The 27,576-nt window shown below is 35.6% G+C and overlaps 1 protein-coding gene across 1 annotated transcript; it reads left to right on the top strand.

Moving 5' to 3' along the window:
- The first annotated feature begins 21,111 nt into the window (after nucleotides 1-21,111).
- LOC129271588 (uncharacterized) lies at nucleotides 21,112-26,054 on the top strand. Its single transcript, XM_064106598.1, has one exon. The coding sequence runs from the start codon at nucleotides 21,112-21,114 to the stop codon at nucleotides 21,730-21,732; it is 621 nt and encodes a 206-aa protein (XP_063962668.1). The 3' UTR covers nucleotides 21,733-26,054.
- The last annotated feature ends 1,522 nt before the right edge of the window (nucleotides 26,055-27,576 follow it).

The following is a 27,576-nucleotide window of genomic DNA, read 5'->3' as shown; positions in this document are numbered from 1 at the left end:
TATACAGAATGCACCGGAATGGAATGAAAGAAGAAGGTCCGTGTCATGGACTCATGGTTACATGTATTTGCTAGAGATCACATGTTCTGTATATGTCATTAGACATCATACACGATGTTAAGTGTATATAGACAAAGCAAAAAAAATTGTATACATGTAATCCTGTTTCCTTGAGTTCAGATGTTTTAATTCCAATATTGTGAGATCACTACATGTACATTTCAAGAAGTAAAAGAAATAAAAAGCGAACCTTTAAATGGATTGCAGTTCAGATTCATATGTTCTGTTTGCATTTACAATCGCCTGATAAACTGAGTACCGGTATAAAAGTACAACAATGTAATAGGAAAACTCATTCACATATAATTAGAGACTGCATTTGAAAATTCTGCATAGTAGTGATCATTAACAAGAAATGACTTGTAATACTTATAGTTTGTACTCTACATTATGAAAATATTCTATTCCTATATTATCACCACAACACCCAACTAAATTTTCATTTAGGTCATGGTCATGTAGCTTTTAATATGTAAAAAAAAAAGAAACATAAAAACTACTTATTAATCAATTGGATTCCCGAGGCCTCGCAATATTCATTTCTAGTGCTTTTCAGTGAGGTAGCCTATACCATGTGGCAGATGTGGTTTGAGGGAGATGAAGGTACGTCCTCATCATCTATCTTCAAGATGTGCTTCTGAATGCCCAGTCAGTCCGCAGCCCGTCCGAAAGTGCTCTATTTTATTCAGCGGTATGCATAGCCGTCCGTGGTTATGCATACGTAATGAGCTGTGAAGACGAACTTTCCGATCGGTGTTTTTTGCTCTTAGAATCGTTTATTCCTCACAAAATTGGTCTTATTTTATAGATAAAACTTTGAAATTTCTGATCAGCTAAATAAAATGCACATTTAATGTATTTTGAAGACCGATATTTAGCTTAGAAAACATGATTTTTTTCAAGAAATATATGTGAATAAACAGAGCGCATTTTTGCACCGAAATTACACTTGCGTCAAATTGATATTATAATCAATATAAAGCGTAGACATTCTTCTTTACGACTGAAAAAGAATTATGAAATTTCATGATGTAGCAAAGTCAGGAACCACAAAAAACCACGGCAATGTCCATCGCAAAATGATTGGAATTGCAGTAGAATTGCCGACGCGTTCTGATTGGTCAACAGCGGCGCACAGACTTGCAACATTTCATATAGCTTAAAAAACCCGGAAGTAGTATGGAAGAGATCGATGGCGAATTGCGTAAGCGCATTGTTTTGGCGTGTGCAAGGACCCTGGTTCGAACCCGCCGGACTGTTTTTTTTTTTTTTTTTTTTTTTTTTTTTGGGGGGGGGGGGGGTGATGGGGATATGTTTATGCTTTTTCTTTAAATCATATTCCTTCATCGTTCCTACCCAGCTTTATTCTCTTTTTACTTTCATGTGAAATTCTATTTAGGCCTGTATTTATTAAATCATGGAGCTATTAATAGCTCTATGATTAATTCTTACTTCTTCTTAATCACTGCTTTTGATTTTCAAGTTCTTGATTACACTTATTTGGGCAGGGGTGGGAAGGGAAGTGAGTTAAAGGTAAAGTGCACATCAACAAAAAATTATTTGAATAAATACAGAAATTTCCCTTTTTTAACACAAAACAGTTATATACACAAAACAATGGTATGCAAATAGAGTTGATTATGTCACTCACATCACATTACTTTTTAAATTTTTGTTGCATTTTTATTATATAAATTTTAGCAAATTTGATCTAAAAAATCTTCCTCGAATCACAATAGGTTACATTTATGGAAACTACGAATGTTAATGGAGGAATTAAAATCCCTCTCAAAATTTGTTAATGAAAATTAAAATAAAATATACATGTCATGTACATGTATCAAACAAAAAAATACACAAGAAATTAGAGTGCTTGTGACATAATCGGGTCTGTAATTTGCACATTGACCAAGATGAGCATATAATTGTTTTATAAAATTAGGCAAATTTCTCAATGTCAAAATAGTAATTTTTTTAATTTTGAATCATAGTTTTTATGAAATTTTCTGCAACACTTTATTTTTCTTTAAATTCAAATTAATTTTTTGGTGGGGTGGACTTCTCCTTTACTCTTTGCTTGGAATAGGGAATGCACATTAATATTTATCCACGAACAAAATTGTCTAAACATATGCAAATCAGTAATTGGACACATGCTCACTTTCCTTTCATCCAGGCCACTCCCTCACATCCACCAGGTTTACAGTCTTATAACAAAAATGATGAATTAATTATAATACCATCACACCATAGCTCCATGATCACACAACATTCATACAGTGCTTCACAACAAATATTTCACTTCTGTTCATATATGCAATAATTACTGTGGAAAACAAAAACAAGGCGTAACCACATTCAAATACCGTTTAAAAGGACAAATATATTATACCTTCGAAAAAAAAAATTCTGAACATACATGGCACTTAACCTTCAGCACATTAGATAACATATAACAGAGTTGCTTGAGAACAAAATATGATTATGGGGCATTGCAAGAAACTTATGTTCAATTTCAATTGCAAATCAACTACATGTTTGTGTTTAATCAAAGGACTTACCCTTAATTTTGGAATGTGTGATTGAGTAGAAAGTTTCTTGCAATGCACTATTAGTAACATTAAAAATGTTCTTTGGTTTTGAATTGTGAATTTTTATTTTTTGCCAAGTCAGTATTCTTAGTCCTCCCCAAAACTGTGCTCTAATTTTTTAGTTTCCAATATCGATAAAGATAAATTTTCTGTTGTATCAGTCCAAAATTTGCAAACGAAATAAGGGCTTTGTCGAAATCATAGTCTGACCATTATAGTACATGATGGACTCTCCCAGAATGAAGTAGCAAGCAGAGACCAGAGTCAGCAAGTATGCAGATCTGTGTGTAGAAGAGACAAAAAAAGAGAGAAATAGTCTAAATTACTAAATAACCATTCAAAGTATGAATTATGTTACATGTACGTCAATTAAGAGACTACCTAACTAAGTTAAGTCTAAGTACTGTCTGTGACAGCCACAATTTTTTTATTTGAACAAAATGGTTTATAAATACTACTGAGTACGGTAGTACCAGACTTTTTAGTTTGACTTTAAACTGTCTATAGTCTCTAGAGTAGACTGTCTGAGCTAATCATCATTTAATTCTTAACCGCAGCCTGGGCTGGGGCAAAAATCATCATGGGGCTCAACTTCGACTAATTAAGAAAAAAGGTTAACAATTTTCAACATAAATCAAGAAATATCTCAATCTATAGTAAAAACTTGATGGAATTCGGAAACCTGATAATCATTGAATAAAACTTTAGAAGGGATCTACTTATTAAGCTTCGTTTATATTGAGTCTTAATTTTTTTTAAACAAGTCGGCCTCCACCGTCCACAGACACATATAATGCGAGCCATCTGCCATCATTACAGAAGTTTCAACGTATGGGACCAAAGGCGAAATTCTACCAACCCGCGACGAACGTAATTTTGGCATTATTTCGCGCCATCGTGGAGTGAACGAGAAGGTTACTTCCGGGTAAAACGTAAATTTCTCGATTTTTAGGCTATCATTTTCTCTAAAATAAAAATATAAGGTGAGTTTGCGTCAAGTTGGTTCTGACATATTTTGAACAGTGACTTTTCTTCTTTCTAAAAAATCCTGATCGAAACAATTTGGTTATGTAGCAAAGTCAGGAACCAAAAGTGAAATTCCGACTACAAAATTGCAGTTAAAATATTACTAAAATAAGCATCAATTAAAGAGGTAAAAATGGTAGGTTGAAAATGTCGAAATATGGAAAATTATATACCAAACTGTAGATGAAGGTCTTGAGAATAACTTACCACAATTCGTTTCGACGTAAACTGAAGTTAGCGACCAGTACAGAGCTATAACTTCAGCCCCTCCAATTCAGTGGGAAAATCAAGCCAAATTGATCGCACGTTTTCCTTCGGAGACCGCTAGAGGGCCGCTGAATAAATTTCCGTGAATATGCTCATTATCGCGCGAGCTGCGGTCTGACTGTGCCATCCTCTATGGACCTACCCACTTGAGTGATACCAGAGGCATACTTTTCCCCCCTTCCTTGGGCTCACCAAAACAAGATATCCTGTCTTTCTCTTGATCTATCTCTCATGAATGCATCTTGAATAAGAGAGAGAGAAAGAGAGAGAGGATGAAAGACACAGAGAATGACCGGTACACTAACAATGCCTACTTAGAGAGACAGCGTGAGAGAGAGAGAGAGACAGGGAGAGAGGAGAGTGGGAGATAAAGAGTGAGACAGAAGGGAGATGCAAGAGATAAGGATTTTAGAGTGACAATCGGCATGATGAAAAGGAGTTAAATATTGAAATCAAGAGCCAATCTGTAATAGAAATTAGTATTAATCACTATACAGGATGATATGATGAGATTGGGCTTGGCAAACTGTGCATGCCCATTTTTCTTTCCAATTTTCTTTCCAAGAAATGACATTGCCTTTCCCAAACATTAAGGATAAATTATACAAAATGTTACCACAAACCGATGGTTTAATAATAAAAAAAAAACAATTTAAAAAATATTGAATGATAGTTGATATTGATTAGAGAAAATTAATATTAGAACTGTATGTGTACATGCGCATGTTCATGTAGCTACAGTACATGCAAATTTATTATATAAACCCCTCCTGTATGTGAAAGAAATATCAGTTCATTTTTATGAATATCAATGAATAATTAGGCTTATTCCAGTGTAATAGGCAGTTTTAATCCTTGCTGTGGAATATTGAAATAGATGTGTTATTTATCAAGCTATGGTCATTTGCGAGCAAGTGAGAAAGACAGATGGGTAGGATTCACATTCTTTTGTACATGTACATGTATATAGTCAATGAATTGAATACGTCTCTGTCTGTCCATATGGGATTTCTTTAGTTCCTTGTGGTAAATTGCAAATTTACTGGGGTTGAATGGGGTTGCACCCGTTGCAAGCTGCAGGATTGCACCATTCTACACTGCATCCCATAAAAAAAAGGAAACAAAAATTTCCAATTATTTTTCTAGCAGAATCAGTCAAGCAATGTGGGATATTTATGTGTTTGCATCATCATTGAGCCGGAAAAGTAAATTTCAGTTTCCCAGAAAAGTACATGTTCATGTAGATCAATATTTATTGAGAATGTGATCATACATTTCATGTACCTTGCATCTTAAATGAATGGCCCTTTCTGATTTCTTTGTTTAATGTTTATATCACTGAATGTCTTTAATAATGACAGTGGATGCAGGTTCAAACTGGCATGTCTGTGCAAATCATTTCTGTCAGGTATAGTTTTTATTGGTTTCAATATACCACGGATGACCAATCAATATAAAGTATTTGGTCTCTAATCAAAGAGATTTCCCTCATTCTAGTATTGTTGCAAAATGTGTAACCAAAACAAGATGATTTTGATATACATCCCTACAATTATAGGGTTTCCTCTTTTGTGGGACACAAATGTTGTTGTTGAGATTTGAATCTACATGTAGTCTAAAGGGGGGGGGGGGGGGGGAGGGGGGTAACAAGCATTTTAGGCATTTAGTGTGCTAATCATCACCACAATATATAGAGTGCTTCCCATACTGCTCAACTGTAGAAGAAGAAAACAAGAGTCTTGATTACCACTACTTGATTTATATTTGTATATAAATCAGTGTACATCATTTTCTGTGAATTGTTGATAGGTTTTAAAGGGGCCCCAAGCTCTGAACACAGTCAGTGGTTCTCCTTCCACAGCCCACTACATGTACATGTATGGACATTAGGATAGTCTTGATACCCTTACATCTTGAACTATCAGAAAATGTCAATTTTGGTTTCTCTATTGAAGAACAAGAATACCTTCAAGCATTAAATAAAATATATTTATTGGCAAATATTGTAGTAAGAATGTTGTAAAGATAAGACACCATGGTTGTGTTGCATTCTTGATAAAGATGAAGGGTTGTCATGAGGTGCTTTAGGTCTTGAGATTGTTATTATCATAATCATTGAGATTCATGTATTGTGATTTGTTAAAAGCAATGCAAGTGAAACCCTATTAATGGAATTTGTGATTACTTACATGTACATGTAGATCATATCCATGTATTGTAAGAGATTATACAGCAGTCTTGAAGACACAAACTGTTCAAAACTATAAAGTGGAGAGTATTGTGCCTTAGAAATGAACTAGAATAATGGCCTTTTCTAGTGACAAATGCATGTACATGTACATATAAAAGTACTTGTAGTTTCACATCTTAGCTAGACAGACACTTATCAGTCCTGATAATATTATGTAGTTGAATATACATGTAGAAAAGAAGAAGGAAAAAGAGGAGAAGGAGAAAGAGGAGGAGAAGGGGGAAAAAAAGAAGGGAAATGAGAAGAGAGTGAGAAGAAGAGAGTAGGGGAAGGAGAAAGAGGAGAGGAAAAAAGAGGAGGATGAGGAAAATAAGGAATTTTTTAAATGTCTTTCCTTGTCATATTGGCATTTGCCCTAGCGCCTGTAATGTACCGGTATGTCTCTTTCTCTTTCTCTGCTTTTCTGTTCGACTTCTTGATTTGTCCAAGAAACACTTTGAAGACCAGTCATTAGCCTACAGTTGTATCATAAATCTCTCCTTTCTTAATTTGCACTCCAAATATATTTTTTTCAAAAAGAACTTGTTTCATTTTCATGATTTTTATTTTATTTTATACCAATGTCAGTCTGGTTAACATAGTGATCATTTGAAAGAGGCATTCAGAAAACAAAAATTACTTGTACATGTATACATGTATGTAGACCTCTTGAGCTTCAAAATGCAATACATTGACTCTGAACTGGAGCCATACAAAGATGTACAAGAAGGAGCTGAAGTCCAATCATGCTTGAAGTATTTTATTCACTTACTTAGTTTAAAGTGTATTTATATGTAGCTCTCAAACAAATATTTTTGTGTACATACGGATTGATGCTTTTTAATTACATTTTCTAGATTAAAGAAAAACATGTACACATGTATATTGTGTATGTATATAAGGTTACCATCAGAATGTATTCCCCCTAGAGCTGTTTCTTCGTTGCAGAAAGGGCACATTTACATATGTGTATAAATGTATTTATATATATATAGTTTTAGTACCAGCACATTATGTCAACACAGTATATGTACCTGCAGTTTCTTTTCAGGTACAAGTGTATGCATTCAGTTTACAGAAACGTTATGAAAATTGTAAAGTGAATAACTGGCTGCATGATTATTAACTATATTCTTTTTATTGTGCTGTTTATCCGGTCTACAAGTAATGGCGTTATAATTTTATAGAAGTGCAGTATTAAAGAGTAATGTATTTGACCGAGTTACCAAGTAATTTACAGAAGATTTCTTTTTTTAAACGGTGTTGGTATACATGTATGTATGCAATGTATCTCTAGAGCCTTTTCTGAAGATATAATGACATTGTGCAACAGGGAAAAAATTAATTATTTTTTTTCGGGGGCTCCATTTTCAGTTTTTTGTAAAATTTCGGGGGCTCCATATCTACCTTTCGTGGGCTACTTTTTGCATTTCGGGGGCTCTTTTCAAATGCTACTTTTTGTATTTTGAGGAATACCTGTTCACTTATTAATGAATTATTACTTATTGTTTAATATTGTATTATTTTTTAAGTTATTTTTTTCATGCTTAGAATCTTGGATGTGGGTGTGTGTGTGTTTGTGTGGGTGTGACTGTGAGTTGAACTTGGATAAAAATGAATTCAATATCTAATTTTTACTCCATCTATTCCAGTACAATAACCTGTACTTGGCCATGTTATTAAAGGCCCACATACCTTGTACCCTAACTTTTCCTAAAGTTCTTTGAAAACGTAGATCTCCATGAAAATTGCATTTCTCTATGGGGGAGTCTAAATTTGGTGAGAATGAACTCATTAATAACTTAAATAGACATGACAATGAAGAAATTATCAAACTTTTTTGGCAGTTTTTAATAATATACCCGAAATGTAAACTCTGTCTGAAACAGAAAATCACCATCATTGAGGCCTTTACTGAGCAAATTGTCCCCCAGAGCTCTGGCAGAGAGACAGAGCTCAGACTGGCTAGCTAGTACAAACGCCAATGCGGGCGTGCGTGAGCCTCCCGCCGGCCTTGTAAAATAGATGGAGCTTTGTTTGATGATTTATTGTCTGATATTTACCTCATCCTCTAGAAAAATAAAACCAATGATTTTTAAGTAATAATCAACAAATAAGGTAAGTTATTTTGGATGTTAATAGGCCGTTTTGAAAAGCAAAGCCGAATGACAACTCACCAATGCGAGGTTACTAGACTCTGGGATTTATTTCCTGTGTAAATCGAATTATTTTATCACAGAATTGTGATATCTGTAGGGAAAATGTGCATTAGAAATTGCACATGGTGGTAGTCATAGTGGACCCCTATACATTCAACCGTTTCCCGACCGTTGCGTTGATTTGTTTTTTCGTACCATGTGTAAGGAAAAACGTGGTTCAGAAAAAAAGACGCAACTTCGAAATTAGAAACTGTGCTCGCTATTTTCAAGGCTTGTTCATGATTTTGAATGCGGATTTTGATGATTTTTTAATGGTAAGCGGAGCTCGAGCATATGGCGCTCGTGGGCCGCTGAGTTGTTATCACTCGGCAATAATTTCGGGGGCGACTTTAAGATTTTATGTCGCCCCCGATAGCATGATTTTGGGTGATTTCGAGGGCGACTTTAAGTATTTCCGGGGCGAATTTGCCCGCCGCCCCCGTGTATTTTTTCACTGTTGTGCAATTAAAGGACAAGTCCACCCTAACAAAAAGTTGATTTGAATAAAAAGAGAAAAAAATCCAACAAGCATAACACTGAAAATTTCATCAAAATCGGTTGTAAAATAAGAAAGTTATGACATTTTAAAGTTTTGCTTAATTTCACAAAACAATTATAAATTATATATACACATCCTGGTCAGTATGCAAATGAGGGAACTGATGACATCACTCACTCACTATTTCTTTTGTATTTCTCCCTGAACATGTGGAATTACCATTGTTTAACATTTTATGGTTCAGACAAGTCGGTCCTATATTGTCAAATCTGTAAAAATGCAGTTTTATATAATTAAAGCAATAAAAAAAAGAAATAGTGAGATCGAGTGACATCATGGACTCTCTCATTAGCATGTGACTAAATTGTGCATATGTAACTATTTTGTGAAAAATAAAGCAAAACTTCAAAATGTCATAACTTTCTTGCTTTACATCTGATTTTGATGAAATTTTCAGCATTATACGAGATCAGATTTTTCTCTATCGATTCAAATCAACATTTTTCTGAGGTGGACGTGACCTACATGTACATGTATATGTATATGGAAAAGAAAACACTTTTTGATGATAAATACGGTAGGTGAATAAATAAATAGACAAATTTGCAAACAGATATCAAAGTTGCTTTTGATCTGGTAGCTGTGATGTTTTTTTTTTAGACATCCCTGAATTCAATCCACATATGTAAATGTGTACCTTCAAAATGTTGCTATTTCCATATTTATTCATGTACATCAATCATATTTATGTACATGTACATGTAGCACAGTAAGATTTTTTTATCTGAAATCTCATCTTCAAATGAAGTCAACTTATGGAAATTTGAGCAAAGAGATTGAAGGATCCTGCTTTCTCACAAACATACGGCATACATGTATGTACTGGCACATTTTCCTAATCTGGAAAAATACCTAGTACTTGGCTAGCATTGAAGCAAAGTAGAATGCATACGTATTAGACAGGTTCTGGTGTTCTGGAATTCTTCCCTGACTCATCCATCTTGTAATATCAATGCAAAATGTTTTTTTTATCATTATCTATTTGTAAACAAATATCATGATCTGTTCTACATTCTGGTTCCTGTAGCTGCTGTGTCAGTTTCATTGTGAAATTTAAAGAGTATGGTCCATATTCTGAAGTCGGGTTTAATATAAACTCAGGTTTAAAGTTGTGGTTTAAGTATGGAAAGCCAATTGTGACATAAATCACTAAAAGTAGAGATATAATATTTCAGCTCATTTGACTCTCAAATCATTATCAATTGTCTAGGAACTATGAATTAATAGATAATTGTCTTCACAATCAAAGAACCAGGAAAGAGCATAGTAAACATAAGAAATATACAATAAAAATTTGACACTTTTGGCTTCCCATAATTTTAGCACAGAGTTGGACCATGGTCTAAGTTAAACCTGATTTCAGAATTTAAGAATTATGGTGTAAAGATGTGAATTAATATAGTATAGTATGTCTCAGATTGTAATATCCATGGAAAGTATTTTTAAAGGCATTCGAAGACATTGCCTATAAAGGTTATTACACAATTAATCCTTCTTTTATATTGGCCATGTTGAATTTGTTCTGATGGTGAGAACAAATTGATGTTTGTATTACAATCCAACACATTTCTTCATATTTTGGTAGATTTCAGGATTAGTTTCATAGTGTGTTTTTAGACTGTAGGCCCTAATTGTGACAAGGCACCAAAATCCCCACAAAAAGTTGAACAGTGTGATTTTCATGTAGAGAACATCAATATGGGTCATGGTCATAATGTCAAATATGAGTTTCAGTATTTTGTGAAGGAGTATACATTTACTACATGTATATAATATCTTCATACATGTATATGTTCTTTACAAAAATAATGGATATAGTGCTCAATCAAATGGTTAAACCCAGTGGACTATTTTTGACAGTTTGATTCGACCCATATTTTTTTTATTGTTTTGTTCTCCTCAGAATCCAAAATATTCCCTTAAGAAATGGGTAACAATGAACAGGATGTGCTTAGTATGCCAGCTTTAGGAGTACTTTAATGACCTCTTTGAAAACTTTGTTGATTTTTAATGCTCTCTTTGTCATCTTCACACAAAAAAGTAGGATGGCCAGTGTCTTTCAATTGAATGGCTAACTTATATCAAAAGTAACATTCGATGGTACTGTACATGTACTGTATAGTGAACATTCTTCTTGAAGTGGGTTAGGATCATCCAATGGTTGCAAGTTATATCCCGTTTCAAAGCTGAGAATCTCCTCTTCAGATGAGTTTTATATTATAACTAAAAATAATAACTTCCGGCAACTTTTGGTGAGTTTCTTGTGCTGGGTCACAATATAAAGCCAGTATTGTTATCCATATTTCATCTCATCATGGATATTCTTGAAATAATGTGCACAAATTATTTCCTTGCATGTATGTTTTTACCTGTGACTTAGGGTGTGTTTATGCTTCCATTGCGAGGACAGAATCAGCGTTTTCAAACGTCGATTCAAAACGCCGATCGTAAACGTGGTTCTGGGAGTGCTGTTTATGCTTAAATTTTCAGAGGCAAAATCACGATCTCCAGCTGGCTTCGCATCGTAATTTTCGTTGAGCAGGAAAGCGAGGTCAAATTGGGCGCGCCCTTTTTCGAAAGTTTTTTTTCCGAGTGTTGTTATGGGGAAGGTACGTCAACTGTTTTATAAACATCGAACAATTTCCGATATTTTAGTCATTGCATGGAGCTTCTTGATATAGCCATATAATTTCCACCATGGTGAGGAAAATAGTAAGAAAAAATAAAGAATTTAAGTGTAGAAAATAATAAAATATCTATTTGTTTATGCTACTGGGTCATCTGGCGATGTCTCCTCATTATAACTCATATGTTCCAGGGGGTTTTTGGGGTGTAAATCCCTCAACGTTCATCATGATGACAAACTTGGAAGAGTAAATGCTAGCAATAGTACTACACATGCAAAACAAGGGAGATGAGAGGTAATTCCATGGGGGTAACATGCGACCATGGAGCTATGCGACTGTATTTGCCCGCGGATTTTCATCTCACCAGAAGCATTACCAAATGACGTCATTTAAACAAGTTTACGATCGTGGTTCTGTTTATACTTCCTCAGAAAGCCTGATTCTGGTCGAACGACGTTTACAAACGCACCTTTTTGTGAGTTTACGATCGGCGTTTTGAAACAGCGTTTAAATGAAAGTAAGCATGGACGCAACCGTGTTTTGGACTAATCACGTTTGGAAACGCTGATTCTGGCCTGAAAAGTGGAAGCATAAACACGGCCTTAGTTTCCTAATGGTATACGTACATGTACAATCGTACAACCCAATTGACCACAAAGTTCTTTTTGTGTCACATATTTATCTCTCTATATTCATGTATCCTTTAATAGAGAAAGGCCAATTGCCAAAGTACTACTTATGTACAAAATCATATCCAGGCGACATTATACTGTAGGAAGATGTTTGTAGAGCTGTTCTGAATTTTTGAGTGGTTTGTTATTCTGGCATCTGCCATATTGATTTGTTGATAGAGGATGTCATATTTGGGTCCACATCATGTATTTCATCAGTGCCTTCTGAATGTGCACTTGATCTTTATCACAGTCTGAGATATTTCTATCTTGTATGTTTATTCACTAAAACTGTCCATAAACCTGGCTCACACCTTTGCGTTTTGGGCTTGCATTCAGCTAAGAAAGATTTCAGTCAGAAAGATCAACTTTGATCAATCTGATATGGCTTTGTGACTAGACAACGCTGCTCCTTGTCTGAGCTGTGACAATAGGTGCTGAACCATCCTGAGTTTGCTCAATCTCGAGATTTTAGCCTGATCGGCCCTCTTCGCCATTAATCTCGAGATTCAAGAAACCCCGTCTCCACCATCGTAAGAAGAGCGATTCCTGCTCGAGCGTGGCATCCATGCATTATGGTCTGACGCCATGAATAAATAATACTGAGTGCGTCTGCACCTGCGAATTAGCGCGATAATTTGTAAAATAGCGCGCTATTTTGCAAATAATCCCAAGTTGACTTGGGATTGCAATCTCGAGATTAATCCTACGAGCTAGCGCGATAATTGTGTCTCCATTACAAATAATCTCGAGATTTTTCAGATCGATATAATATGCCGGATCAGAAATAGCGCGCTAATTTGAAAACTCGGGATGGTGCAGACGGCCCTAAAGTGATATACATGTAGGAGGCTATCATGCATGCACATAATGTGATCCTTGTCAAAAATACTGGTACCATTCCATTACTGTGTCCTGTTTTATTTGCAACTGAAATTCAGAGACAATTAACTTTTCTACTATTATTCATACTACCACTACTACTACTACCGTACTTTTACTATTACTACTACTACTACTACAACTACTACTACTACATGTACTATTACTATTACTAATGATACTACAATTGCAGTATTACAGCGATCGACTTTATTCTAACTATCTTGTGTTTTTGTGACAATACAATTCACTGCTTGTGATCCTTGTCAAACATACTGGTTCTGGTCAATAGTTGTGTCGTGTTTACATCATCATCTTCCTCCCTTTTCTTCTGCTTCTTTTCCTTTTCTTCTCCTTCTCATTTCTCTTCTTCTTCTCCTTCTCCTCCTCCTTCTTCTTCTTCTTCTCTTCTTCCTCTTCTTCTACATGTACCTCCTCCTCCTCCTCTACCTTCTTCTTTTTCTCCTCCCCTTCTTCTTTTTCTTCTTCTTCCTCCTCCTCCTATTCATATTTTTAATTATGTATTATCGGTATCATTCAAGTAATATAAGTCTACATGTAATGTATGGTCATCAATTCAAGTGACTCCTACCACCAAGCCCCGGGGGGGGGGGGGGGGGGGGGGTGTACTCGACCAAAAAAGTAGTAGGTCTGTGCCGTGGGCGAGACAAAAAACGGGGGCCTTGGAGCGGGCTTATCGTAAAAAGGAGGGTCCTCGGAACAGGCTTCGGAACTACAAATGTTTGTGAAAACGGGGGTCCTTGGAACAGGTTGCCTGCATGTGAGTGCGTATGCATCCCTATGGAACGTGCATGCAGCTAGCCCGGCACCGGGTGCGCTAGCGCAGAGGCGATGGTTCGACAGCGCTCTGCGGCCGCTTTTCACCAAAATTGCGGCTCATTGTAGCAGATCAATGCGACCGGAACCGAACGGCGTACCGGAAAATATGCGAAGCTTTGGAGCGGATTTCTTTCTTCTTTTTTTCTCGATAAGAAGAAAATGCTATGCTTTGGAGCGGCTTTCTTTGTTCTTTTTCTAAATAAGACAAAAATGGTATGCCTCGGAATGGAAATTTGAGTGTAAAAATGGGGGTCCCCTCTGCGGCACATACCCACTATGCATTATATACTGAGTGCCCCCCCCCCCCCCCCCGGGCACCAAGCTAAGTTAATGTCAGACATGAAACTGAAAGGCCTTCTTGTATTGACATGAAGCTTTGAAAGTGGCATTCATGTGTGTGTCTTATCTGTCAAACTATTCATTACTGTCCCAATTTTTCTTTCCATTTTCAAGAGTTTGTTTTCTTCCACTTACATCCTCTTTCCATTTGCACTGTAAATCAGTATGCTGTTAGGCTTATACAATGGTTGTTATCGCAACTAAAGTTATTTGACACCTCCTATTTCTCAACCATCTCTTCAGGAGCTCATCAATGTCCTATGAATTTTGATGAGGGGGCAATCCGTATGAGTTAATTCTTATGCATACCATCCCTTGAGATCTGTACTTACAGTTGGGTGCAAATTACCGAAACTCTCTCTCTCTTCCTCTCTGTGCAATCATATGCCCCAAGGTCATAATCAAGGGTGGGCCCAGGAATTTACAAATGGTTGGGACATAGAAAATTGATCAATATTATCTTGCTGAACTTGACCTAAAATTTATCATTTTCCCAAATAGACTCCTTTCCCCCAAACAGAGAAAAAATGGAAGAGAGAATAGCAGGGTCCAGTGGTGAAATGTCCACCAGGAAAATGGTACACTCTTAAAAATACCTGGTCAATTGACAAAAAATAATTCGTCAAAACATGGTCTTATTTGACAAACTTTGAATTTGTCAAATAAATTTGTCATGCAAGCAGATTTCCTTTACAAATTGAATTCGTCAAGTGTTTATGGGAAAAGATTTGTCATTAGACAAATTTTAATTCGTTATGAAAAGTGGTCTTATTTGACGAATTTTCATTTTGATTCGTCATGCTAAGAAATCAGTTTGTCATGCATGGAAATTAATTCGTAATGTATGAAAATTAATTTGTCATGTAGCACTGCACGGAAACCCACTGCATGACGAATCGTTCATGTCGCTGACAACAAAGTTGTCATGGCATGCACAACTTTAAAATTGTCACACAAATATTGACAGTTACACTAGAGCTGTATAAACCTAACTGTTGCACAAGTATGTAAATAGAACTCTAGATCTAGATGACTTTAATGTGTGTGATCCAAAATGCAAGACTAGATTCTAACTTATCTAGATCTAACCTAAAATTCTAGACTTTATCAAATAAAAAGGATAGACCCTATACATGTAGATCTAGGCATACACTCCACGCAGACAAGGACCTAGCCTAACTCTTACTAGGTCTAGACATCTAGACCGCCGAATACGAGTGGGTAACAATGAAGTGGAACTTTGTCTTTAGATTCTAAGTTAGATTCTAGGTCTTACGTTAGATCTAGTACTAGTAGATCTACACCACTAAGTCAGAGTTCTATAGATTATGTAGACTAGTCTAACCTTAGACCTAACGAGTAACGTTAGATCTAGAATGTTTATAGATAGGAGTCTAGATCTAGATCTAATTAGAGATAGAAAAAATGAAGCTAGACTAGGCCTAACTGTGTTACTCCGACGGCATCAGATCACGCTAGAACAGGGTCAGACTCAGAACATCAAACTTCTTTGCATAGAATCTAGATCTAACGTTAGATCTAGATCTAGAAATCTATTTACAATAAAAAAAAAACCCTGTGTGTATTGCTATGGAATACATACAGTTAACGTTAGTCTTAGAGGCTAGTACCGGAATCGGTAGGCCTATACCGATACGGTACCTGCCTGGCTACACTACAGACCGTAAGCGGCCAGGCGTTAGAGAACTTACACTTACAACCTAGTAAATACAGTCTACATGTGCAACAGTTAGGTCTATACAGCTCAGTAACTGTCAATACTTGTGTGACAATTAAAAATCAAGGTGTGCATACCCGATGTTCTACGTCGATTGTCACTGCAGGTAGGATCTGAAGTGCCGGGCCTGGATGGAGACAGTCAGGGAATTGGAAGCGAGAGTTTGCGATCGAATGGCGATACCAAAAAAATTGCTCTCGATCTCCAGGGCGCATGCGCACGATGTGAATTTTGACAAATCTTTTAAGATAAGGAAACCCGTTTAAAAATTTTCAAAAACTTTCATTCCAAAATTCGTATTGTATGTCTAAATTCGTCCCTCAATTTGTCAAGTCTGATAAGATTTGTCGTCTGCAATCGGACTGACAATATCGATTTGTCAATTCGTGCTTGTTGGATTCGTCAGTTAAAGTAGTTTGTCAAAACAGGATTTACATTCGTTACGTAGAGATGTGAATTAGTATTTCCCGATTTTTAATTTGTCGAACTACTAAATGATTTGTCAATTGACATAAAGTGATCGTCATAATGGCGTGACAAATTTTTACGGCCAGTTTGACAAATGTTTGCCCCCGCTTGACTAATAAAAACTAAGAGTGTAAGGGGGGGGGGGAGCAATATACATGTAAAATTAAGATTTGCAGACTTTTCATGAAAAGGGAATAATAATGATTAGTTGAGCTCTATTTTGTGAAAGGGGGGGGGGGCATATGTCCCCTACTTGGATTTGTGGCTGGTAAGAATGGTCCTTATTCACAAATGTGCACTTGTTCAGCGGTGATCATTAAGGGATAATTGGCTTTTATATTCATTTAAATATAAATGTGAGAGATAATCTCATTTTCCAGTCTATGTTTCTGATTAAATTCTAGTTTGATTTAAGCATAGTAGCAACCGTCACTTTCTATCCACTGATATGTGTTTCTTGTATTCCCTGCATAGATGGGCACAATGCATCATGCATGGTTGCATGCAAACATCTTGTTGGATTAATTACATGTGAAAGATTTTTCAAACCTATCTCATACAAACCTCAATGTTTATTTCCTTCAATATATTAGGCATTTGTAAACCAATATTTGCTCAAATAAGTGTCCCCTCATGTTTGAAATTTATAATCTAATAGTCATATTGAACTCACAAAGCACAGAACAATAGGTTTAGAAAACCGTATCTATTGTTCAAATTTTGGGATACATGTAACATGCAGGCTTATCCATAGCTTCTGTCAAGTGAGTGTTAATTGTGTCCTACATGTATATTATAATATAATACTAATAATGGCATATTTACCAAGGGTAGCCACTTCATTTTCGAAAACTGTTCTCCCAGCGGGCCCTGCTTAACATGATAATGTTATTATTACCCCGGCTTAAACCGGGGTAGCCCTGCCGGGGTAAAAAGACCACTGATAAATACATTTTATAATATAAAGGAATGTCTTTTAATAGTTCGCTTACTGTTTAAAACACTTGTCCTTAAATCCAAGGATCCTGAGTTTGATTCGGACTACAAAAATATGCCTTTGAGCAAGGTATTTTATCCACAAGTGCAAATGCACACATGTAATGTTCTTTTACTTTATCTTCCTTCATGGTGACCTTACATTAGATTACATATGAAAACAAAAACAATGGTAGCCAATTAATCATTGTGACCAGGCACGTTTCATATCAGATGAAAGGTCATTTAGGTGTTGCATCATAACGAGACGCATGTGTACATGTACATGTATTATAAGGTTTCAATTTCTCATAAGTCAAATATTTCTGGGGGGAGGTATTTGTTTGCCTCACACCACAAGCACACTCTCAAATTATGATGTTGTTACATGTACAGTATGTTTACATGTATGGATGTGAGTTACTCTTTAAACCAGAACTGTGTACATTGTTTCACTTTCAGATGGTATTGACAACTGTAGAGAGACTTATAAATCATTCTTCTATCATTAATATCATTCACAATACAAGTACCTTTACATGCCATTTAACATACAGTATTTGATGTATACTTGTGAAGTTGAGCACTGATAGAAGCCAGGGAAATGATCAGAATGGTGAAAGTTTGAAAAGAACATTTACAAGGAATAAGAATATCATTCAGGTTTATTTGGCCAAGTTTACATGGAAAAAAGTTAATTTCAATCCATGTACATGTACATACAGTATGAAAGTAGAGATTTTTTTTTTTAAATCAAAATCATATATAGAAAGTACATTCTCCTGTTTGGTCCACTTCATTGGAGTATTTCATGCAGCATCTTCTCAGCGATTTTCATTTCTGAATTTGCTCTCCACCAATCAGATACAAGTATTTCAGTAACTTATAACAACAATAGCTTACTGTCACATGGATATACTCAAATAAAACTCACTTTAAACTCGTGCCATTCAGTATGATATTATTTACAATTTATTTCAGTATAATTTTGTTGGTTTACAATTAGAAATAAAAATGTTTTTTTTCTGATAAAATTCAGGACCAAAAAAAGTACAATGTAGATTCTCAAAAAGACATCACTTATTTCCACTTCAAATTTACCTTGTCTCGAGACACCCAAAACTGACATATATATCTTTACAACTGAATATACCTTTGATCAACCTGTTTCAAAGTTTCATTTGTCTATCTTCAACATATCAAAATAATTGTTTTGTTTTCAATATCACCACTCACTCTAACTATGAAGGATCCTTTACTGATCCACTCATAATAACCTGAATCACATTCAAATATAATATAACCAATATAACGCTTAACTCATAAACTTCTTGACCCTTTGTTCTAATCACATATCAATATAAAACATTTCATTTTCAAACAACACTGCGAACTCCATGCAGTTTACCATTTCACCAAGAACATCATAAATTCAAATATAATCTCAACTTCACTGTTATCATCAGAGTTTTTCTAAAACTGTCGTCTTTTCCTCTTAACCATCGTTTGCCTCATCTCAACACTAACATCAACTGTGAGGATCCTGAATTGATCCACCCACGAACACAAGTATTTATATCCAACATCAGTCAAGTACTGAGATAAATAAAAAGCAACATATATCGAAAGTTCTCACTATAAAATCAGGTTTCTAAATAACTGAACTATTAATGTCCATCGGATTATCATTCTCATCAGTGATCAAAGTTCTATCAAACATTCCCGCTTCAGTTCGACAAACAATCACGTGTATACGTCACCAAAATCAATCGTATCTCTTGTTTGGTTACTCTCGGTGAATCTCGGCGTCCTTTGCGACTTTCGGAAATGCTCGGCTTCAATGAATAGAAGTCATCAGGGAGTTACGTCCCACCTTGGCACTATCGATGACTTTCAGCAAAACAGGCTCAAAAATGATTTAAATACTGCTTTCTGACCTCATGCAGGTAATACAAATTAGCAGCTCACAAACTGGAAAATAAGGCTGCTCTAAAAGAAAATAAGCCTAGAGATATGCCTTCAGAATGGTAAGAAAAAAAATAGAAATTTCTCTACTGGCTTCAAAACTGCACATAAGCTGTGTGCTCACCAAAGTTTAAAAAATGGTGTCTGCAAAACCTAATGGAAAACAACTGCCCACACACCCTTGCCCTAAACTATCCCAAGCAGCTGGTCAAAAGGAAGGGATCCCTGCCTGGGACAAAAGGGACCTATTCAAGCACGGCATGGAAAAATCACTGCCCTGGACAAAAGTAACTATTTCAATTAGCTATGGTCATCGATGGCAACCTAAATTAAAGAAGCTGTGCTCATTGAAGAATAAAATCAAATTCCTGTCTCTTTGCAACCTGGCTAGAGTACAAGATAAGGTTAAATAGCTTGGCTAAAAAAAGGACAAATAAATAAATAAAATAAAATGTATTTTCAATGTGACACTTACTACATGTATGACATTATATAGAATTGCAGATAGGCCTCAAGTATTTTATATTTTATGGACAAGTGTGCTTTACTTTAATAATAAAATAAGAATTATACACAATTGAATTGAGGTTAAGCTTTTGATCCAACCCTCTTAATCCCTCATTCCACAGAGAGCAAGACCTCTGAAATACTGCTGTAAGACCATGAAACTTGCTTGATCTTTCAAGGGTCTTTCAACGAACTTTCAAAGATCTCCGAGGTATTTCACGATTCCTGATCTTTCAGTGGTCTTTGTGGTCCTTGTGATTCCCAAAACTTTTGAAACGGTTCATAACAGTCTTTCAGCTGTCTTTCAAGAAAATGGTCTTCTGGTGGTTTTTCAACAGTCTTTTAATAGGGGAAAGAAATCAACCTGAAATAGAGTTTGTTGATATCAACTATTAGAGGAAAAATTGTAACTAGGGGTCCAATGAAGTAGCACAGGGGGCATTGTTGTACAATGTAGGCCAAGAACCAATTAATCTTTACTTTCCACTCGTCAGTGTACATACAAGTAGTACTTTGGTGATACTTGTAAAATACTTCCTGAGAGTGTTTCATCTGACAGTTACCATAGTAACAGTGCATCTCGGCCAATCAAAATCAAGGAAAGTTGTCAGATCTGACAACTTGTCAGACAAAAATATTGATGAAATGCTTTCCAGGTATCTTTGGGATACAACATCTTTGGTAGCGAAAGATGTACACTGCAGACTTCTTGTGATAAATCAATGTTTAGATTGGACAAGGTCTATGTTTTTTCAAAAGTTTAGGTAAGGTGAATCTGGAGAAGATTTAGTACTTGCCTGTCCAACCTTTGACTTCAGAGAATGTTGCAATGTGTGAAATGTTTATTATGGGTTGTACTGCACATGGTGTAGCGCAATGGTTTCAGTTTTGGTTGGACTGTTATAACTTAAGTTGTATAGGGTCTTTTTGCCGCAATGGTTTTCCATATTTTTCAGAAAACAAACAAATTAACACTTATATACGGTACTCCTATTAATACTTGTATACGGAACTTCTATTATGGGTAATGTTTTATTCTTTTTTTTTTTACAAAGTGGAGTCTTGACTCTTGCATGTCTTGGGAAATTTTTAATTGAGGTTTGTGCATGTATTTGTATGCTGATATGGTAAAAATCCAATTGATTTATTTTCTTGTGTAATTTTTTAGATGAGTGATAGCAAGGTGATAGAGGTGGAGGTCAGTGGGAGCCGAGAATCCCAACGATATTCATCAGGACATAGCATGGATTCTTATACCAGGCCACCGTCTTCGCCTCCGAAAGAGAACGGTCCCCTGATGGCGGAACATTCCCCTTCCCCTCCCCTGCAGAATGGGGCCCCTGGAACTCCCCCACCAAATACCAGCAATGGACATCCATCCCCTGCCTTGCAGATCAGCGTGCCCCCTCAAGACTACCCAGGGACTTACCTCCACTATACCCAGATCCCTGAACAACATATCTCTGCCCCGACGTCCCCTGCGCAACACCACAACCGCATCAAGGTGCACAAGCGGGACTCTAGCTCTGCAAGCTCTTCTGATGAGGACAAACCCAGTGTGCCTTACCCTAAGACTGCTTCAACCCCAAATATCCATGTAAAAAGCTTGGCAGTGGAGGTTAATGGAATGTCCGGTCCGGTCAAGCGGTCAGTGTCCGCCTCACCTGGGAAGCGTCCATTGGGGATGAGCAAGATGGAAGTTCGTATGAGAGGACTATCAGGGTACGACACAGCAACATATAGTGATTCAGACATTGGTGAGTTTTTTTTTTTCTTCATCTTATTTTGAATTAAAAGAAAAACCTTTTACAATCTTTATATTTTGTGTTTACTGTGAAACAGGTTTACATTATCTCTTTCGTATTGGTGTCAGACAAAATCCAAATCTGAAAAGTGAAAAGTCCAGAAATTAAAACACTACTGTTTTGCACTCTGATGAAGTACGAGCAGTAAAGGGGAAGTGATTATGGGATTTTCTCTCTTCCCTTTTTTTTTTTTTGGGGGGGGGGGAACCAACTGTCAAGAAAAATGACAATCCTGTGGAATGGACCTGTGCTGGTTCAAGGAGCATAAAAACTTTAATGAAAAAAGAGAGGAAGTGTTCCAGGTAATCATTTGGATTGGTAAATGGAAAATAAATAGAATTTATGGCATCCCTCTTAATAAAGCGGTTCAGTTTTGCAGTATGGATACTTGGATTGGCTCCGGTGTGATGAGGCCTTAATGCTCTACAAGATAATGCATTCTTGTAATTAAGTGCTCCATCAAATCAGTTATGCTGATATTATTTATTTAATAAGTCAATGCTGGGTTCTTCAGCTCTTTTAATATCAGGATAAATTTTAATAGTTCACACTAAATTATGTGCTGAGGAGTTATGATATTAAAAACACAACTTTGTGTTTTTGCTGTGTATATCTTTCATCATTACATTCTTTCACTTGTATTTTTCTTTCATTTTCATAGCTGTATCTTGATTGTTATAATTTCCAGTTTCTATGGGATGGGGGTAGAAATAATGTGTATTCAACACATTTGCATTGTAAATACATGTAAAGCACTTTTTTGAAAATCAAATTTGAGATGTTTTACGACAGTACTGTAGAATTGGGATCTCGCATTTTCTTCACACACACTTTTCATAACATCCTGCAAGCCAGGTTAAAGCGCAACACCGACGTAATATAAGTCATCTCATATCCGTAGCAATACAACATGCTACGTCCTATTCCCTATAGCACTTTAGCTGGGAGCCACCATGACTGCATAGATCCCATGAAAAGGGGCCAAATGGGTCAGAGTTTGCAACAAGTGTCATCATCATCACTTCCAGTTCTTTCTTGCATGAATAGCAAGAAAGAAAGAGGGAAGTTGATTTCAGTTCCATTCAAGTGGATTCAAATTCACTTTACTGAAACTATTTTCTTGATTGACCACCGGAGCAAGAAGTGATTTTACAGCTGATTTCACACCTTACTTCAATTAGCAGTAGTAGAATTTGATTCATTGAGTGTTTCTTCACTCCAAATTGATAATTGGATTGAAGTGAAATAGAACATTTTATTATCGACTTACATGTACATGTATGTAGGGGAGAGTGGGGTATTAAGGCCACCTTTTTTATAATTTCAATTATATCTTTTTCATGAAAAGCAGTTGAAACATGATTAGATGTCTATTTCTATATCTAGAGTAGACCAACATTATCCATTAGAAATGGTAGAACTAATCAGCCTAATTTGCATATTAATGAGCCATACATATTGTTGTCGGTTGCCATATTTGCCCCATTGAAATGGGGCAATGAGGCCATCTGATCAAAACCTATTTTGTGTTGCTGTAAAAAAGTAAAAACAGTTCAGTTGGTTTGGTACAATCACTAAACATTTACTAGCAGCAATCATATTATTATTAACACTACTTATTTACCAAAACAAAAAAATTCAAATGGTCAATTTGTGCCTTTCTTTATACATGTAGCAACAGTGTCTCTTCTTTCCTCCACATCATGGGAAAGGATACAGTTGCATGGAAGATATATATAGCTGTGGAAAAAGAGAAATAAGCAATCCAGAGTAAATTAAATAATAATAGTAATAAGGTAAATGTAATTGAATGTGATTAAAAGTAGTTGACAGTAATTGAAGTCAATTACAATTTTTCAATAACAATTACTCGAAAGAATGTAATTAATTATGTAATGGATCGATTGCTTTGTAATTGAGCCCAACCTTGCTTGGAGGTACAGTAGTTGATAAAGTGGCAATGCTACTTTCAAAATTTTGATTTTGAGGTGTTGCTGGGTTTGTGCTCCTGGCCACGTGCACTGGGCTGTGAGACGTTTTCTATGCTCAAAATCTGTGCTAAGGAACTATCTCAAATACTTCACAAACAGTAATCCATTTGACCCTACCATTCTTGAGTAATGAGCTAAAAACCAACAGGCGGCCTTTATATACCCCACTTCACTCCCCTCTGTATGTACATGTACTTCAAATTGGATGCTTATATTGGGTAATCATGGGGGATTTGCAGGAATAGAGCAAAATACTAATTTGATAACATGAATCAATATAAACAACATATAAAGCTCTTCTTGAATTTATGCATGATTTTACAGTCAAATGGACAAAGCTCAGATGGAAATGTATCCTACATGTACATGTATCACATCCCAACTCAAGTTTCATCTATAATTTTTACAAAGTGTTTGTACAGTGTATTTTAAATAATCTCAATTAGTGGTAGTAGAAAATAAGTATTGTATTACTACAAATATTGTTAAACATGAGGATGCTGTAAATCTATAGGTCATATCAACTTCTACAGTAAATATCAAATTTAGATTGAAAAGTAGTTCAACTTTTCCTTGAAATTCTTGTGCATCGTTAAAATGCTTGCTTGGCTAAAGCCAGGGTTTAAAAACAAGTCCCTTTGGAAATGCAGTGCACATTGGGATGTTAAATGATACATGATATGAGCAGAACTGAATGTTATTGAAATCATCCATTGGAATACATGCATGGAGAGTTCAATCCCTTGAGGGAAATCATAAGCGCACTTGGTTGTGAAACAGCTGTTAAGTGCGTTCATATCTACTGCTGATAAAAATGATCTCGGTACTCGGTACCATAATAAACAACCTCATTTCCTAAACTCAATCATTCATTGATTCGTCTGGCTTCTACAATAGTACAACCCCTTTCATGTAAATTAGATATTCTGTGTTGAATGCTCGACTGCTGGTTAAGCACTTTTCTAATGATGGTTTTGTTATCTGTTGAAATACAGTACATTTATATTGGCCATGATGCATTAAACTTGCTTTGATCATATTATTACATGTACACTGTACATGGACTTTTACTGTTAAAAGCTACTGAAAAGATTTGATTGCCTGATACCAATTTTGTCATAGAAAATCTGCATTGTTGAGTTGATGAAACTAGACCTTGATAAAATACACTGTAATCTGAATGAAAATGAATGGAGAAACATTATTTCTCAAATAATTAGTGTAGGCAAGGTACCCCAATGTGGCCCAATATTCATGAAGGATTCTATGATTTTTTTTTAATGATTTCACAGTTTAGAGTTTGGCCAAAATATCCTTACATGTCTAAATAAAATATTATAGATCCCTGTTCTCTGATGTATATTTCCCCCTTTGGTTCTGTAGAATTAAAAATAAAAATGTTAGAGTACATAGAATAAATTCCAAACTCTTGAGATATTTCTAGCTAAAATTCTGAAATAGAAAAGAATTGCTATCACTGAATAAAACAAAAAACAAAAAAACTCTTTAATGCGCCAATATATGTTTTAGAGTTAATCGTGAAGTTCTGCAGTTAAAAATAATGGACAGCTTCCCAATGTTGCAGCTTTAGTGTTCATTCATGATTTTTTAATTTTTGTTTCTCAAGAGTTCCAGTTTAAAAGTCAGTTGCATGATTTTTTTGTCAAGAGAAAGATTTGCCTGGTGTCGAGCAGAATAATTGCATTTTAATGTTCTTTATGATACATAATGGAACACCTATTGTATGAGAGCAATGTGTGAAACCACAAAGGGAAAAAATTATTTTGCCATATATAACTTGGAAATCAATCAAGACTCTCGTGACTAATCTAGCCCATTCCTGGGCCATCCCCTGGGATGGTATTCCACTTTGGCATTGAATGCTGAAAGGAAATTGTGACATTTTTAGATTGAGAAGTTGACAAAAGTCATGGCATGGCCATTATGAACATTCTCTCTCTTCACTTCTGTGCTTCCTTCTCTCTTTATTTTTTTGTGGTTTCTTACTTACCCTTATCTCCAATCTAGTTTAGTTTTGCATACCTTCTTTGTATCTGTACATATACCACTCTTTCCTGTTCTGTTGTTTATGTTTACTCTGCATGAAAATTCCACCTCTTTGAAGGCCTCGCAAGTCTCATCCATCATTTTCCATATTTAGGAGTTTTGGAATGAACAATACATTTTCCAAGGAAAGGAAGAAGTTTCAACTAAACTCTATGTACAGTGAACAACACAAACGTTTATGTACAGTAATTGCTTCACGAGGTAAACCAAAAGAAAATTGTTGTAGAGAGTTGAAAAAGAAAATAAAATTTGTTGGGGGGGGGAAGCAATTCTGTGAAGGAAAAATCATAGGTAATTTTATAGTTTTACTCTAAAAGTTGATTAGTTGGTGATATGCAAAGTATTCCATCATTCATGTATTTCATCTGTGTCAGATTATTTGATGATATAGAACTTTAAAGTTAGAGTTTTTTGTGTTTCTTTTTTTTTATATTTAATTCAGTTTTGTGATTCTAATGTTGCTTATTAAGAGAGTTGATTGAATGCATCCTTAATGATACTTGGGTGAATGTCCTTTTGCCTAGAGACGTCATTTTATCCATAGAGACAGAGATAGTTGGTGAGTAATGTACAGTACATGAATGTAGAATATCATTATTTGATTAGCTTGCCAGATCTACTCACCACATTCAAAGTTAGAGGCAAAGATAGTGGGGAAAATTGAATTTTTCGTGCATAAAGTACATGTACATGTACAGCCAGAATATTTCAATAGACAGGACCCAGTATCAGAAAACATAATGATGGGATATAATGTTGATCTCTGCAATTGGTTTAATTACAAATGGAATTAATTGTACTATTTAAACAGTCCTTAATTGCTCTTACTATCAAGCCCATGCAACACTCATCACAGACTTAACACGTATAAAGGAAGAATTCATCTCAAAGATAAATGAAGGGAAGCTGTCCCAGGTCAAAAGATGACCTAGCTAAACAAATTTTATTGATCAATCGTACAGTTGATTGAGCATGATTGATTTCACACGATCAGTTGCAATCAATCATAAAAATTGATCAGCCCTACAATTACAGCTTTGTGTAAATGAGGAAATAGGTTCATATCTACCAGAGATGAAAAGCCAGCTTCAGACCAGGCTGAAGAAAACACATCGCTATAAACCCAACGTTTTATAGCAATTTTTACATGTACTACAATTTGCATGATTGATTGCATGTAATGATAAAAGCAAACAGCCTTGAAAATCCTTCTTGGTTTTAATATACGATATAGCTTTTGATCTTCAATCTTTGAAAGACAATATAGCTCTTTTATCTACAAGTAATGTCTTCCTCATAGATTTAATTTTATTTCTCTTCAAGATTGCACCATTGATTTTCTTCAATGAGTTCTGTTGAAATCTACTTGGAGGTTGTACATGTACATTTATGCCACTTTGGGGATATTTTTGATAGACATGCTATATATGTCCTTAATATTAGGGCAACGTCTCCCTCCACTAAAAAGCTGTCATCGTTTGTAAAAAGAGAAGTGTGGAGTTACATGTACAGTAGACGTAATGGTAGTTGTACTGTGTACATGTAGTTGTAAATGTATGTAAAGGGATCATGCACTTTCTTTAACCGAATAGGAGGATGAAATCTGAAGGAAACAAGAATAGTGCATTAGTATGTACTTTATATGTTGGTGATACAGTTTAGAATTACAAAAGTACACTCAGTCATGAGGTTGAATCTGAGTGTTTTTTTTAACTTTACTTTCTTTCTCTGTGAAGGTTATACTAGTAGTACATACATGTATAGTACACT

Source organism: Lytechinus pictus, chromosome 11 (assembly GCF_037042905.1).
Source record: "Lytechinus pictus isolate F3 Inbred chromosome 11, Lp3.0, whole genome shotgun sequence".
Classification (NCBI taxonomy): domain Eukaryota; kingdom Metazoa; phylum Echinodermata; class Echinoidea; order Temnopleuroida; family Toxopneustidae; genus Lytechinus; species Lytechinus pictus.
This window is presented reverse-complemented; position numbering and strand designations above follow the sequence as displayed.

Excerpts from the sequence above, each read along its gene's own strand:
- LOC129271588 (XM_064106598.1), top strand. The coding sequence starts at position 21,112 with ATGAGTGATAGCAAGGTGATAGAGGTGGAGGTCAGTGGGAGCCGAGAA.